Genomic DNA, 16,317 nt, shown 5'->3' on the forward strand with positions numbered 1-16,317 from the left:
GGGCTCGAACTCATGACCCTGAGATCACCACCCAAGCCAAAACCCAGTGTCAGACATTTAACCAACTGTGCCACCCAGGCTCTCCTCGTGTATTCTTTTTTTAAAAAAAATATTTTTAAAATTTATTTTAGAGCATGAGTGGGAGGGGCAGAGGGAGAGGGAGAGGGCCTCTCAAGCAGACTCCACACTGAGTGTGGAGCCTGACACAGGCCTCCATCTTAGGACACTGAGATCATGACCTGAGCCTAAGTCAAGAGTCAGACACTTAACTGACTGAGCCCTCCAGGAGCCCCTCATGAACCATATTCTTAAAGCCCTGGCTATTAAAAGCATCTTCTGGTGTTGGTATTTTGTTATTCTGAAGGGTGGGGCATGAAAAAGAGATTCTGGGAGATTCTGGATGTTAAGAGAAATGTGAAATAGCTGTGGTTGCCCTCTGCCTCACTTCCCTTTTGTGGGCATACTAATGATCTTTTCAAGCCTTTGATCACTAACAAGAGAGCCTCTAAGACCTTTGGGATTTTCTTTTAGCCACTTTCTTTTGGCTTACCTTCCTGCATCTGTGAGTCATTTGCTTTAAATTGGTTGTCTTTCTTTTTCTTTTCTTTTCTTTTCTTTTCTTTTCTTTTCTTTTCTTTTCTTTTCTTTTCTTTTCTTTTCTTTTCTTTTCTTTTCTTTCTTTTCTTTTCTTTTCTTTCTGATTTTATTTATTTATGAGAGAGACACAGAGAGAGAGGAGACACAGGCAGAGGGAGAAGCAGGCTCTATGCAGGGAGCCTGACGTGGGACTCGATCCTGGGTCTCCAGGATCAGGCCCTGGGCTGAAGGTGGTGCTAAACGGCTGAGCCACCCAGGCTGCCCGGTTATGTGTTTCTTTGCAGATAGGAAAACCTCCCTTTTTTCCCTAGCTGGGAGTAAACTTTGTTGATGGGTGTCCTTTGATATCACTTTACCGATCAAATGCATTTTGCTACAATTCTAATTATTCTCATGGTTAATTCTGCTTGGGAAATGCAGTTTATATAAGTCTTTCTTAAAATAGAATATACAAAAAAAAAAAAAAAAAGGAACATACAGGCATACCTCAGATACTGTGGATTTGGTTCTAGACCACTGTAATAAAACAGGTATTGCAGTAAAGTGAGTCAAATGAATTTTTTGGTTTCCCAGTGCATATAAAAACTATGTTTACATTATACTGTAATCTATTAAGTGTGTAGTAGCATATGTCTAAAAAATAATGTATATCTTAATTAAAAATTACTTCATTGTTGGGGCACCCGAGTGGCACAGTCAGTTGGGTATTTGACTCTTGGTTTCAGCTCAGGTCAGGATCTCAGGGTCGTGGGATTGAGTCCCGAGTCAGGCTCCACTCTCGGTATGGAGTCTACATGAGATTTTCTCTCCCATTCCCTCTGCCCTTCCTTCTAGTACTCTCACACTCATTATCTCTCTAAAATAAATGAATCAATCTTTAAAAAAAAAAAAAAAAGACTTCATTGCTAAACAGTGCTGTCATCTGAGCTTCCAGGGAGTTGCAGTCTTTCTGCTGGTGGAGGGTCTTGCCTCCGTGTTGCTGGCTGCTGACGGGTCAGAGTGGTGATTGCTGAAGGTGGGGTGGCTGTGGCAAGCCCTTAAAATAAGAATGAGGTTTGCCTAATCAACTGACTGACTTTTATGGATGATTACTCTGTAGCTTGTGATGCTGTTTGATAACATTTTATCCATAGTAGTACTTCTTTCAGAATTGGAGTCAATCCTCTCAAACCCTGCTGCTGTTTGGTCAACTAAGTTTATATAATATTCTAAATTCTTCATTGTCATTCCAACAGTCTTCATGGGTCATCACCAGGAGAAGCTCCCATCTCAGGAAACCACTTTCTTTGCTCATCCATAACAAGCATCTCCTCCTGAGGTTTGATCATGAGATGGCAGCCATTCTGTCCCATCTTCAGGCTCTACTTCTAACTCTGATTTTCCAGCTGTTTGCACCACATCTGCAGTGACTTCCTCCACTAACATCTTCAATCCCTCAAAGTCATCCATGAGGGTGGGAATCAACTTCTCCCAAACTCCTGTTCACATTACTATTTTGACCTGTTCCCGTGAATCAGAAATGTTCTTAATGGAATCTAGAATGGTGAGTTCTTTCTGCAAGATTTGTAATCTGCTTTTCCCAGATGCACCAGAGGAATCAGTGTCTGTGGTAGCTATAGCCTTACGAAATGAATTTCATAAATAATAAGACTTGAAAGTTAAAATGACTGCTTGATCCATGGGCTACAAAATGGATGTTGTGTTAGCAGGCATGCAAACAGCATTCATCTCGGTGTTCTTCTCCATCAGAGCTCTTGGGTGACCAGGTGCATTGTCAATGAGCAATAGGTCTCAACACTGGGCTTACAATATTCAGTCAACCATGTTGTAACAGTTGTGTTGTCATCCACGCTTTTTTTTTTTTTTTTTTGCATTTATAGAGCACAGGCAAGGTAGATCTAGCATCATTCTTAAGGGCTCTAGGATTTTCAGAATGGTAAATGAGCATTGGCTTCAACTTCAAGTCAGCAGCTGCATTAGCCCCTAACAAGAGCATCAGCCTGTCCTTTGAAGGCAGGCATTGACTTCTTTCCAACTCTCAAAGTCCTGGATGGCATATTCTTCCAAAAGAAGGCTGATTCATATGCATTGAAAATCTGTTGTTTACTGCATCCACCTTTGTTAATCTTTTAGCTAGATCTTCTGGAGAATTTGCTCCTTCACCTTGCACTTTGTGCTGCAGAGATGGTTACTTTCCTTCAACCTCATGAACCAACCTTTGCCAGCTTCAGACTTTTTCTTCTGTGGCTTCCTCACCTCTCAGCCTTCACAGAACTGAAGAGAGTCATGGTCTGGCTCTGGTTTAGGCTTTGGCTTGAAGAATGCTGTGGCCGGTTTGATTTTCTGTCCAGAACACTCAAACTTGCTCCATGTCGGCAATAAGCCTGTTCTGTTTTATTGTCATTCATGGGTTCATTAGAGTAGCACTTTTCATTTCCTTCAAGAACTTTCTCTTTGCATTCACAACTTGGCTAACTACTTGGTGCAAGAGGCCTAGCTTTCAACCTGTCTCAGTTTTCAACATGTCTTCTCACCGAGCTTAATCATTTCTGGCTTTTGATTTAAAGTGAGAGATGTGTGACTCTTCCTTTCACTTAAACAGTTGGAGGCCATTGTATATTATTAACTGGCCTCATTTCAATATTGTGTTTCTGGAGCTAGGGAGGCTTCAGGAGAGGGAGAGAGATGGGGGAACGGCCAGTTGGTATTGCAGTCAGAACACATACAGTATTCATCAGTTAAGTTCACTTTTACTGGTGTGGTTCATGGCATCCCAGAATGGTGACAATAGTAACATCAAAGATTACTGATCACTGTAGTAATAATAATAATAGTATTATAGTAATAGTAAGGTAGTATAGTAATAATATTGCTATAGTGATAATAAAGTTTGAAATATTGCAAGAATTGCCAAAATGTTGGGGCTCCTGGTGGCTCAGTTGGTTAAGCTTCTGCCTTTGGCTCAGGTCATGATCTCAGGGCCCTGGGATCGAGCCTTGCATCGGGCTCCCTACTCTGTGGGGAGTCTGCTTCTCCCTCTTCCTCTGCCTCTCCCTGCCCCTGGTCTTGCTCCCTCTCCCCCCAGTTAAATAAATATAGATGGATAGATAGATAGATAAATATCTTTTTTAAAAAAAGGAATTACCAAAATGTGACACAGAGACCTGCACTGAGCCAAATGCTGTTAGGAAAAATGTCACCAATAAACTTGCTCCGTGCAGACTGGCCACAAACTTTGAATCTGTAAAAAACCATATCTGGAAAGCACAGTAAAACAAGGTATGCTTGTATTGAGCTCTTTTTGAAGAGTTAATTCTGTTTGCTTAGAAGATACCTCTAAAGTCTAGGTGGTTTGCTTTTATATATATTGCCAGTCTGAATGGCCATTAGCATTTGAAATATATGCTGCCTTTGATTTTAACTATATTGCTGTTATTTGTCTGATATTTATATTTAGTAATGAATAACTGTAGAACAGATAGCTAGTCAGAACTGGAAATCCAAAGGCCTAGTATTTGTTGGCTTAGAGTAAGCCCCATAGAGAGGTGTTTTAAAATTGAGACTTGTAGATAAGCAACTTAAACACCTTGGAATGGATACTGATATTCTTTACAATAAGAAAATATTTTAAAGCCAATTTTGGTGGGGTAGGTTATAGGTTATATAAACATATATATCTATATCATTAAAGTATTTTATGAATTCATTTTAAGGAGTTTATGTATCATTCCAAATGTTGGAACCAGTGTTTTTAAATGTTTGCTCATATACTACTGGATTCTTTTATTATTTAGTAGCCTCAAAATATCTCTTATGCCTGAATACTTTGATGTAACACACAAGATTTAAATAGTCAAGAAATAATTAGAAAAATCTTAAAAACTAGGAAGGTAGTACCTGACTTGTATATATAGTCACAGGATTCCCTTAACTTCCTTGAACTTTGCCTGCTTTCCCTGTCAAATCTAATACCATATCCAATCAGTTCTTCCATCGTTTGGGCTATGAGTTACTTTTAGTCTTGCTCTGCCCTCTGGAGTGTCTGCCCTTATTAAAGAGTAAAGGACTTACACGATGTGAGCGATTTGAACCTTTGATGATGCTTTTAGCTGCCTTATCCTGTGGCTTAATAAATATGACTCCTAATTACACGATCCCTCAGGAATTGTGAAGTAAGACTGGATAATCCTTACATTTTTTTTTTCAAATGGAGCAATCCATTCATCTTATATATGCCTGTGTAATAGATAATTACTGATAGTTTAAAAAAGAAATGATGGAGATACGCTGGGAACTGGAGAAGTCTCACATCTGGGTTTGGATCCCAGTTCCACAACTTCCTGTGAGACCCCATACAGGCTTCTTGACTGCTCCAAGCTTGTTTCTTTATAGAAAGAGGATGAGAGTTCCTGCCTCAGAGGGTAGTTGGAGGGTTGAGATGACAAATTTAAGGATAGCACTCAGCTCAGTGCTTAGTACCTAATAAGATATCTGCCATGTGCCATAGCCCTACAGGCACTATAGACTCTGGCACTGAACAAGACCTGATACCTGCCATCAGGATGCTGGTATTTTAGTGGAAGTCTCTCTAACCTTTGCAGATTTATTAAACCACTGTTCTTTGACAGAAGGGTTTGGATGGATGTTACACAATTTAGCTTGTCCTGTAAAAATCGGTAGAATGCAAAGCTACAACAGTAGATGAACAATGTAGTATTCTGAACTTTCATAGATTGTGTATAAGGAGAAAAAAATGGAATGTTGTCAACTGGATTCTGTACACGTCCTTCTGAAATAACCATGCATTTTATCATAAAACTGGTAAAATGTTCATTGAATTCTCTTGAACTTCCACTAGAGGGTAGCCTAACCCTATTCCTTTACTGGAGTTTAAACCGTCAAGGGCTCCTCAGTTTTTGCTCTTGCTTAGTTTATTTTAAGTGACCTACTTTGAAAAGACTGTTCTCTTCACCCAGAACAGAAGAATCTGAATTCTTAGATAACAAAGTGCTGTTTAAGAGAGTGACAGCCATCTACTGAGTTTGTATCTTTCTTTTGATCTGACCTAACCTGATACATCGTTGTTTTGCTTTCTTTAAGGAATTTGAGAGAGCCCCTAGCTGACTGCCACAGCTACAAGTGTTTCATGAACTAGATTGTTTTATTGTTTAGGTTGCTTTCTGAGATTAAACCTTTCAGGAGGCACATTAACTCTCTTTAGACACCTTTTCATGTGCCACACAGATCTCGTGTGTTCTATACTGGCATTTGCAAGTTAATGTACTTCTTAGAGTTCCTTATTACCACACCATCATTGCTATATTATCTTATTACACGGAAGGATAATGTAACCATTTGAAGAATCTTTCAAGTCTTGTAGTACCTGGCCTCTGTGACCTCTAGATCTGCAACCAAAGATTTCTTTCTTCCTCGAGGCTAATTGTTGTGTTAGAAAAGCACTCATTAAGTATGAAATAATTTTAGTGTGTTACTCCATTCTTCAAATGTGAGTGGTTACACCACAGACAATATGTATTTGAACCAAGTGGCACAAAGAAAAATTCCAAACAGGATCAGTCTTCCTCTGGGATGGTCTTCTCACAAAGATTTGTGGATCTCTTCCTGCACAGCTGTCAGGCATTCCCACATGGCTTTTCACAATAAAATTCCACCTATCCTTCTCACTGATCACTAAATAAGACATGTGCTGTTGTTACAGCAAGCAAAATAGTCAAGTTTGAGCTTCTTGTGAAGGTACGTTTGTGTCCACAGAGGCCTGCTGGGATTTTACGTATGAGTGTTCTAAGTTTGGTTACCAACTTACTCGTTTTGCGATTCATTTTGTAATGGGAAATGAGCAGGTTGTGACAGGGGCATTCAATTTCTGCCATTTAAATGCAATATAAAATATTCAGAGTATACGTCATATATATATATGCACATATATATATACTTGTAATTATTTAAAGAGGTTTTTTTTAAGTTTTTAAATAAAAAAGGGAAGAATATTTTTGTCAGTATAGGTCTTCTATATTTGATTACTGATTTCAAGCCAGTTAAGAGTTAAAATGGAAAATTTACGTTGCTTCTAGTGCTGTAAAGGGGGCCCCACTGAAAAGGAGGCCTGGTCTGACATACTATCATGTCGCCTAATGTTTTCTAAGTTCTCTGCCCTTGTTTAATTTATCCTTTCACAAATTTTAACATAACCTCCTAGTATTTAAGTTAGATGAACATGAATCCTGCATTCACTTTTTTGGTTATTATTTGATGTTTTAGTGGGATGGAACCATTCTTAGTTGAATTCAGTAGATTAGGTATTAGGGGATACAAAGATGCAAACATATAGTTATCTTAAGACCCTTACTGATTGCTAAGAGAAAGGAGAGTACACAAGATAGTTGTATATCAGTCAGAGTATAAGGTCTGTGTGAGATTCAAAGGCGTGTGGATGCAGAGATGAGGAGGGAAGGCAGGCAAGCAGAGGCATTCCAGTGAGATTAAAAAAGTAGGTTGTGGCCCTGGGGTGAAGGGGTGAGATTTGTGAATAGTAAATTAAGGTGTTAAACTGGATTTTTTTTTTAAATATTTGATTTAGTTGAAAGAGAGCGCAAGTCGGGTGAAGGGGTGGAGGGCAAGAGAATCAAGCAGACTCCCCGCTGGGAGCCCGATGCAGGACTCAATCTCAGGACCCTGAGATCATCACCTGAGTTGAAGGCAGATAGACGTTTAACCGACTGGGCCGCCCAGGCACTACCTAAACTGGTTTCTTAAAGTACTCAGGAGCCTTCAACTTTCTTTTTTCTTAAAGATTTTATTTGTTCATGAGAGACACAGAGAGAGGCAGAGACATAGGCAGAGGGAGAAGCAGGTTCCATGCAGGGAGCCTGATGTGGGACTCAATCCCAGAACTCCAGGATCATGCGCCGAGTCAAAGGCAGACACTCAACCACTGAGCCACCCAGGCGTCCCAGCCTTCAACTTTCTAAAGGAAGAGAACATAAATACAAATTTAGTGGTAGCAATAAAATGGACACTGTGTCTTCCAAGCATTTTAGATCTGGATTTGCCACTCAGAAACACAACATGGTGCTGTCAGTCAATTTAGAAGGATGTACAGTTTGTTTCTTAATAATAGTTCCAGGTTGGTACTAAACCAGTCACATGTTTCACTTGGTTGCCATTTTATTAACACAAGAGTGAACTAGGGTGGCAAGTTTACTATGTATCTAGAAGAGAATTTCTCCCCATGAGACATTAATTGGCCTGCCTAGGTATCAAGTCATTTCATTCAAGTTCCTGGCCTCATTAGCTTTCTAGTCAACCAACAGAGCTAGTCTCTACATAGAGATTGCCCTCCAAATAAAAGTTAAAAAGGTAAAGGTAAATATAGATATATTTTTATATGTATTCAAATATAGAACAATTGTTGATTCCATTACTTATTTTCTTTATAGCAAAATCATTTGAAATTTAATCCCCCTTACCTCTAAGGGATCTTTTTTTTTTTATTTTTAAGATTTTATTTATTTATTCATTAGAGAGAGAGGCACAGGGACACAGGCAGAGGGAGAAGCAGGCTCCATGCTGGGAGCCCAATGCAGGACTTGATCCTGGGTCTCCAGGATCAGGCCCTGGGCTGAAGGTGGCGCTAAACTGCTGAGCCACCCCGGCTGCCCTCCTAAAAGGGATCTTAAGTCTAAGAACATAGTTTTTTTTTTTAAGAACATAGTTTTGAGTATAATGTATAGGTATTTAAGTCTGCTAGAAAAAATGAAAATTTTATTGATATTTTGGTCTGTTAGATCCATAGGTATTTACAACATGATCATTTCTGGTCTGCAAAATTATTAGTTTTAAATGACTTTTATATAGGCCACCAGGGTGGCTCAGTCGGTTGAGAGTCCAAGTCTTGGTTTTGGCCCAGATCACGATCTCAGAGTTGTGAGATTGAACTCTACACTAGACTCTGTGCTCAGTGGGGAGTCTACTTTCGATTCTCTCCCTCTACTTCTCCATCTGCCTGTCCCCATCCTCACTTGTGTGCGTGCATGGGTGTACTCTCTCTCTCAAATAAATAAAATCTTTAAATAAGTAAATGACTTTTATGGAACTTAACTAATTTTTATACAGTTTTTTCCTCCGCGTTTTTAATAGTCAATTATAAATTACTGTCAAGTGTTAAGTTAGGCGTATTTAGTATTTATACTTACATGTAAATATATATACTTTGCCCTAGTGACCCTTTTGACAGCTTCACGAGATGTGAAGTTAGCCTTTTTTTTCACTGGTGAGATGTCTCACCTCATTGTAAGGGGCAGAGCTGGGTTTCCAAGCTTGTTCTTCAAAGCCCTCCTCCTAACCAGTCCCTGGTATGCTAAGGATAACAATGTAACACGCATAATACTGCAGGATCCAAGTAGCTTAGAGTTAAATGGATTCCATATTAAATTTAATTATTCTAGTTCTTATCACTAATCAAAGTGAAATAGCCTTTTAAATAATCCTATTAACTATGATCGCCTTTTAAGACCCTGTCAAGCTAGTTATAACAGAATGAGCTGAATATTGCTTCTTTAGGGCCAGTAGTAATAGTAGCTCCAAGACCGAGGCTCCTACTCATTTTTCCATTTAATATAATAACAAAACAAATAACGTAAACAGCAATGAATATAGTAACATCACATTGCCTGTTTCCCCAACATAAACTCTTGGTGTACCATTCATGTCATTATTAAAAATCTTGGATTTCATTCTTCATGGACTGAAATTTGGATTTTGCTTCATGTTAGGCTTTCTGTAATCATATATATTAACAATCTTTTGTGGCCTTGAAGATAGGGTCAACTATTATAAACTGCATTGTCATCAACCCTTTACAGCCCTCTTGCTGGTTTACAGTGACCTATCAGTATATGTGAGTACCTGGAATGTCTTTGAAGAGGAGCGCCAAACTGTCATCACATTTTTACTTCTCAGTAAAATTTTACTTCCCCCCCCCCCCCCAATCCATGTCTGTAAGTCCTAAGCCCTACCAAATAGAAGAGGGAGCTTTTATAGATAGCTTAGATTTTTAGTCAGATCTTTGGATCGAAGATTACCAACAGGCCAAAATTCGGATTTTAATAAACCTAAAACTGCAAGTTGAAATTTGAGGAATTTACTTCTCATCCAGATGCTACATAAGCTAATTTGGAGTCATGTGGAAATCTAGTGGGCACATGAAGGAATTAGACATGCTGTAATTGTATTTAGCTATTTATGTGAAACCAGGACTGGAAAGCTGCAAAGCTAGCATGCTCCTGCTCTGCTGCCCCTTCCTTTCCCCACTGGGCAGCTGAGACTTCTAGATTTCGGGGTCAGTCTCTTACTGGACCTTTCCTTCATTTCCGTCGTCTTTGTTAGCTACCACTCGTGAGTTTCCTGAGCACTGCATTCCTCACTTTGCCGGGCTGTGTTGTTATTGAAATACATTTCTCCTCTACCTTAGGCTCTTTGAACTCAAGGACTGTCTTTTTCATCTTTGTATCCCAGTGTCTGGTACAGGTGGGATTTGGTAAATGGCCACAATGCTGTTTGAGTCCTTTAAAATCTTTGATCTCTAAAACTTCTCAGTTGTTGGAGGAAACAACCAATCCTCACTTCTACAACTATGAAGTCTTGGTTCACTTAGCACCCTACCAATTCAGAATTACCGTAGTGTCAGAAGAACTGTTTTACTGATTCCCAACTGCCCTTCAGTACCTAGGTGACCCTGGACAAAGCACTGAATTAATTTCTGCAGGCTTTGGTCTTGAATCTTTCAAATGGAAGATTTGACTGCATGATCTCCATGTTGCAGTAAAGCTGCCAAGCTCTGTGGTCTAGAGGCAAGTGCAGACCGCAGTGGCATGGTGGGTAGTGCTGAGTCTCTTCCCCACCACCTCCAGTGACCTGTGCTTTCTGAGTATCGGTAGAGCTCTGCAGTGACTTCTGAAGACTGATGGAATCATTTGCCAAGGCAAAGCTTAGGCTCTGCTCAAGTACCTTGGAATCTCAAATTTTAAATTATATTTGGTATAGTTTGTATTAATTCTAATTTGCTGTATTCTCATTTGAAAATTGATTATTCACGTGGTATATGGGATCATTAGGATATCCCATTAATCATGATACTCTGTTTCTTCATCATCCTGGTTAATAGAGTATTGAAAGTATTTTGGAAAATTACATCTTATAAATGTTTGAAATATAAAAATAAACTCAAGATCATTTGAAGTACATTTTAAAGTTGGTCAGTGTATTTTATTTTGCCTCACGAAAGCTTAATAAAGAGTATTAAATGCAAAATAGTTTCAACAGTTTAAACTTTTAACTTTCAGACGCTTTCTTTTCTCCATGGTCTAGAATTCTGATTTCCTGTTTGTTTGTTTGTATTTTTTGGACCTTATGTACGTTCAGCTAATTTAGAGGCTAGCTTTGAGGAAGTGGAAAACCACCTGCTGAATTTGGAGGACTTATGTGGACAGTGTGAATTAGAAAGATACAGACATATGCAGTCCCAACAATTGGAAACTTACAAGAAAAATAAGAGGTAAGTTTGAAAAACTGGTCAACAGTATTCATTTTCCATGTCATTCTTTATAAGTTTGGGCCGATAAAAGACAAAAGGTTGCAACATATAAAGCTCATTCATAAGCTTTCCAGAACATGACCATTATATACATATATATTTTGGTGCCACTGTCTGTTGCCGTTTCATGGAGATGAGTTCTGTAAAGCTGAGTCTAGGATAAAAGGTGGAAGGGAACAAAGCAACAGGCCAAGCTTTCCCAGAAAGCAGGAGCCCTGACCTAATTTTCTCCAGGTGGCATATCCTGAGCTGCTTTTTTGCCTCCTTTATCACTAGAGCAGGAAGAAAAGGAACCTGAGCCCAGGCTGGGGAAAGAGACTCATGGGGTTCGAATCTCAATTTTGTCACATACTGGCTATGAGGCTTTAAGCAAGTTACTTGATCTCTCTTAGCCTCAATGTGTCTCGCTGATATGATAGTGAGGATAATAATATACTACCCATTTCATAGAGCTCTTGTGAGGATTAAATGAGATAAGAGTTATCAAGTGCAATAAGTGCTCTCCAAGTATCAGTCATAATAATGACTATTGTCATGGGGTGGATATGAACTGGACGCAGAAGAGAAGCCCAAGGGTGCCGGCTTGTGAAACTGACTGCAACATCCCAACTCATGCAATGCCACCTCAGCAGGCTTGGAAGGTCCATGGGGGTGGGGGGGCCCATGGTAGCTGATGAGAGTGCCTGAGACAGTCTATTATCTGCTCCATGGAGAGCAGGGAGTGGAGCTGTGAAGGGGGGTTGTGATAGGTGTAAGAAAATGGAAGTCATGGGATTGGAGTCGAGTGTAATGCCTAAGAGCAGATTTGGAGGGAGAGGAAGAAAGATTGGTTGGGCTGAGTACCCTATTGATTTTAAGATTATTGCTAAATTGAGTCGCTCTGGATCTCGGGTGTGGCAGTATAGGAGTGGGTTGTTGACATGGACAGGAAGTGCTGATCCCTGGCTACAGAAGGTAAAAAAAGGTAAGTATTGTACATTATCACATTGATGTCATAGTTTTCTAGAATAATGCCAAGGGATGGGGTGGAGATGAAACTGAGTATTCGGAAATTTTCAGTCAGATCTATGTGTTCCAAGGGCTGGGTCTTAAATGTTAATGAGCCATAAGAATCACATGGGTAGTGTTTAAAATGCAGACTCCTGAGCTCCATCATTGGACAGCCCCAAATCCCAAGTTAATTCCGATGGTTTTGCCATAGACAAGCATTCCAGGCAAGTCTGACATGGGCAGTTCAGGGAGAGACATTTTAAGAGAAGGCTAGTTAGGGGTGGGGGTGGGTTGTGTGCCGGCTCTACATGGAAGAGCTTCAAAAGGAGCCCCAAGGGAGCTGTGGATAAAATTGTTCGCAGAAGTTTGTAAATATATGAATTTTTCTGGAGGTGCTTTATGTAAATTACATTTGCCTACAGAGATTACAGGAGGGTGTGTGGCAGCATTAAGAATGGAGTTCTTTGTTTCCCAGGGTCAGGAGTTTCTCATGGTTTGTCTTCTTTCTAACTCCTGACCCTGGGAAACAAAGGGTTGTAGAAGGGGGGAGGTGGGTGGGGGATAGAGTGGGTTAACTGGCATTAAGAAGGGCATGTGATGTGATGAGCACCGGGTATTATACTATATGTTGGCAAATTGAATTAAAAAAAAAAAAATAAAAAGAATGGAGTCCTTGTCAAAGAAAGGACTTTTGAATGAGTGGATGAGCACTGGGACCCAGGGACTTTCAGACTGAATCAAGGAGTATGGGCGATGAAGAACTTTGCCTGGAACAAGAAGCAGAGTTAGAGATGGTTCAGCAGGTCTGCAATTTTAAACGAAAAAAATAGCTAGGTGTTATACTGTATGTTGGCAAACTGAATTTAAATTAAAAAATATTTTGAAAAGGTAGGGAAATACTGTTGTGGAGGTGTTAATCATGTAAATAAGTTTGTTTATAATACAGCAAATTACAGGGAGCATAGTAGGAGGGCTTAGAATTTTGAAAGGAAATTTTTGAAGGAAATTAGGCAGCAAAAGTACAGGTCATGTGAACCCTAGAAGTTACACGGTTTCCTCATCTGTGAAATGGGGATAATAATAGGACCTTATAGGGTTATTTTAAGGATTCATTGGTAAATGCTTAGAATAATGCTCAGCACACAGTGAATGCTTTGTCAAGTGGCCAGCACTGGCTGACTTGTATGATTACTTATATAACTGAATTGATAGGTATGCTATATTTGACCAGTTATGTTTTTTAGCTAAATACAAGAATTTATATGAATGTTGTGGTTTTTCTATCCATATACCTTAATATTGATTATTTGAAACATGGTATCCGATACTGTAGTATGTAAAATTAAATTTCGGGTTTTCAAAATCTAAGATGATCAGAGAGAAAAAATAAAGATTTGGAACTATGAGGTTTTATATCCTTCTTCATTTTCACCCAGTGACCTAAATATATTTTAATTAATGCATTATAATTTATATGTCATAAAATGAAAATTAATTTTAGTGTTTGGAGAGCAGCATTGCCTACAATTTAAGTTAAAGCCAAAATATACTGACAGGTCTTAACATGTTCCACGTAATTGAATTGACAGAGTATTTGTCTTCTGAGAGGTAGAATTTTGTCATAGGAAAGACTGTATCCTTGGGTTCAGAAGACCCATGTCCTGGCTCTGTTGGTTACTAACTTGGGTGCAAGCCATTCATTTTCCTTTGTGTGTTATCCTGTTGTAAAGCTTTCCTTAGTCTAGAACCTTCTTGACTAGCATTTGAAAGATTTCTCAACAAAAATTACTTTTTAAAAATAAACTGAGATGTGATAAACTTACTTGTTGGTAAGTGCTTGTTACTCTGAAATACATAAGAAAAAATAGCATGAGGTTTGAGGACTCCAGTGTGTATAATCAGTAGCTTGAAATCTATAGGTAAAACAATGGTAAATATTTCATTCTTTAACAGGCCAAATTTTTTAAAATTATAAAATTTACTTTCTATTTCTCAAGGACACTCTCAAGTTAATGTAAAATGTCATAACAGTTTTAAACTTAAGTGTTTTTGGTGAGAAATTTTAAAGGTGAGACATTTACCTTGTACTTTGATTGAATTTCTAAATCATCTACAAAAAAGAATTATGTATATGTAGATATGTGTTTGTTAATACTTAGAGCATCTTTATAAAATAAATCTTTATCGATAAATGCCGAAGTATTTTGCATCTACTTATCTAGTGAGATATTAGCCTTGTGATTTAAAGCCTTTTTTAAAAATCCTGAAATGATTATTATGGCTTTCATTCAAAATTATTAACAAATACAGTTTATTTTGGCTATTGTGGTAAGTCCTTGAAAACCTTAGCTTTCCCTTTTTGCCATTTGCTGCCTGTATGACCTTTTGCAAATGACCAGTCTTTGGCTTTCCTATCTGTAAAGTATATATAATATACTTCCTTACAGAGTTATGGAAAATAAGAAACGGTTATGTTTTGTTTTTAAGGGTCAGATAAAAGCCAGGTATATTTAGCTCACAGAATCACTCATAATTCTCAGTTTTACTTAACTTCCTCAACAAAATAGTGAAAATATTGAATATGAAACATTGCCTAATACTATTTATAAGCTGTAATCTCTCTGAAGCTCATAACCTGTTTTATTCGGCACAAAAAAAGATGAAGTCCTTTTTTTAAAGAGATCTTTTTGAAGCAATATATATGTAGCCAGGCTATACTTACACACACATACACATGTATACATATATATGGTTGGTTAATACTTCGTTATAGTATAAATAATTTGGATTGACAACATTGAGAAAGTGGTACACTTTTATTCAGTCAAATGTAAATTGAACAAAATTATCTTTAAAAAACCATGTATAGGTCGGACCCAGTGGCTCAGCGGTTGAGTGCCGCCTTCAGTCCAGGGCATGATCCTGGAGTCCTGGGATCGAGTCCCACGTCAGGCTCCCTGCACGGGGCCAGATCCTCCCTCTGCCTGTGTCTCTGCCTCTCTCTCTCTCTCTCTCTCTCTCTCTCTCTCTGTGTCTCTCATGAATAAATAAATAAATAATTTAAGAAACGCGTATAACATTATTCAGTAATGTTTTATTTACATTTTAAATTCTTTCTTGGTTACGTCTATTCAGTCTTAAGGTATCAAAATTGGTAACATGATGAAGGCTCATGTAATGGCGCCAAAATTGTTTTGATTGATAGGAAAATTCCATATAACACAATGGGTTGAACACAGCCACTTACTTTCACTGTAACTCTATGAAAATGATAATAAAATACTTGTTTTTAAAGTTATAATTCAAAAGAACAGAAAGACCATAAGAGGAAAGAGATAAGAGATGTTACCAACATTTTGGAGGCGGAAGATAGATGATGGGTGGTAGCTGACAGCTGGGCAGAGAAGGTTGGAGAGGGGATCATACTTAGAGTCTAAACACAGTTGAGGCCAGGTAGAGGTGCTGCCACCCTTGACCCTTTTGTTTTTTTCTTTTAAAGGTTTTATTTATTCATGAGACACAGAGAGAGGCAGAGGGAGAAGCAGGCTCCCTGCAGGGAGCCCGATGTGAGACTAGATCCTAAAACTCTGGGATCTCTCCCTGAGCCAAAGGCAGATGCTCAACTGCTCAGCGGCCCAGGCATCCCCGTACTTGACCCTTAAACAGCATGGTGGTCAGGAGCACCAAACCCCACATAGTTGGAAACCTGTATATAACTTCTGACTCTTCCAGAATTTCTCCCAAGGCCTGCTGTTGACCCAGAAGCCTTACTGATAACATAAACAGTTGATTAACTATATTTTTGTATGTTATATGTATTATATGCTATATCTTTACAATAAAGTAGACTACAGAAAAAATGTTACTAAGAAAATCATGAGAAAATAATTTACAGTACTATATTTATTGAAAAAAATGTGCATGTAAGTGGATCCATGCCATTCAAACCTATGTTGTTTAATGGTTAACTGAATATTGAAAATGGGGGATGTTAAGTGAAAGTCGGCATATCAGACAGTAGGGCTGTTGTGGCCTCTTTCCTCACTGGCTCCCAGAACTCTAGCAGCCAGATGTACATCCCCTGTGCAGAATACTGGAAGGCTCATCTGAGAAATTGA

The 16,317-nt window shown here is 38.7% G+C and overlaps 1 protein-coding gene across 2 annotated transcripts in view; it reads left to right on the plus strand.

Moving 5' to 3' along the window:
• DTNBP1 (dystrobrevin binding protein 1) overlaps positions 1 to 16,317 on the plus strand; it is a 125,620-nt gene that overhangs the window by 32,884 nt on the left and 76,419 nt on the right. For both annotated transcript variants that reach the window (XM_072813675.1, XM_072813676.1), the window contains one exon: positions 11,038 to 11,170. In XM_072813675.1, the coding sequence (XP_072669776.1) occupies positions 11,038 to 11,170 (133 nt within the window). The remainder of the gene's footprint in view (positions 1 to 11,037; positions 11,171 to 16,317) is intronic.

Source organism: Canis lupus, chromosome 37 (assembly GCF_048164855.1).
Source record: "Canis lupus baileyi chromosome 37, mCanLup2.hap1, whole genome shotgun sequence".
Classification (NCBI taxonomy): Eukaryota; Metazoa; Chordata; class Mammalia; order Carnivora; family Canidae; genus Canis; species Canis lupus.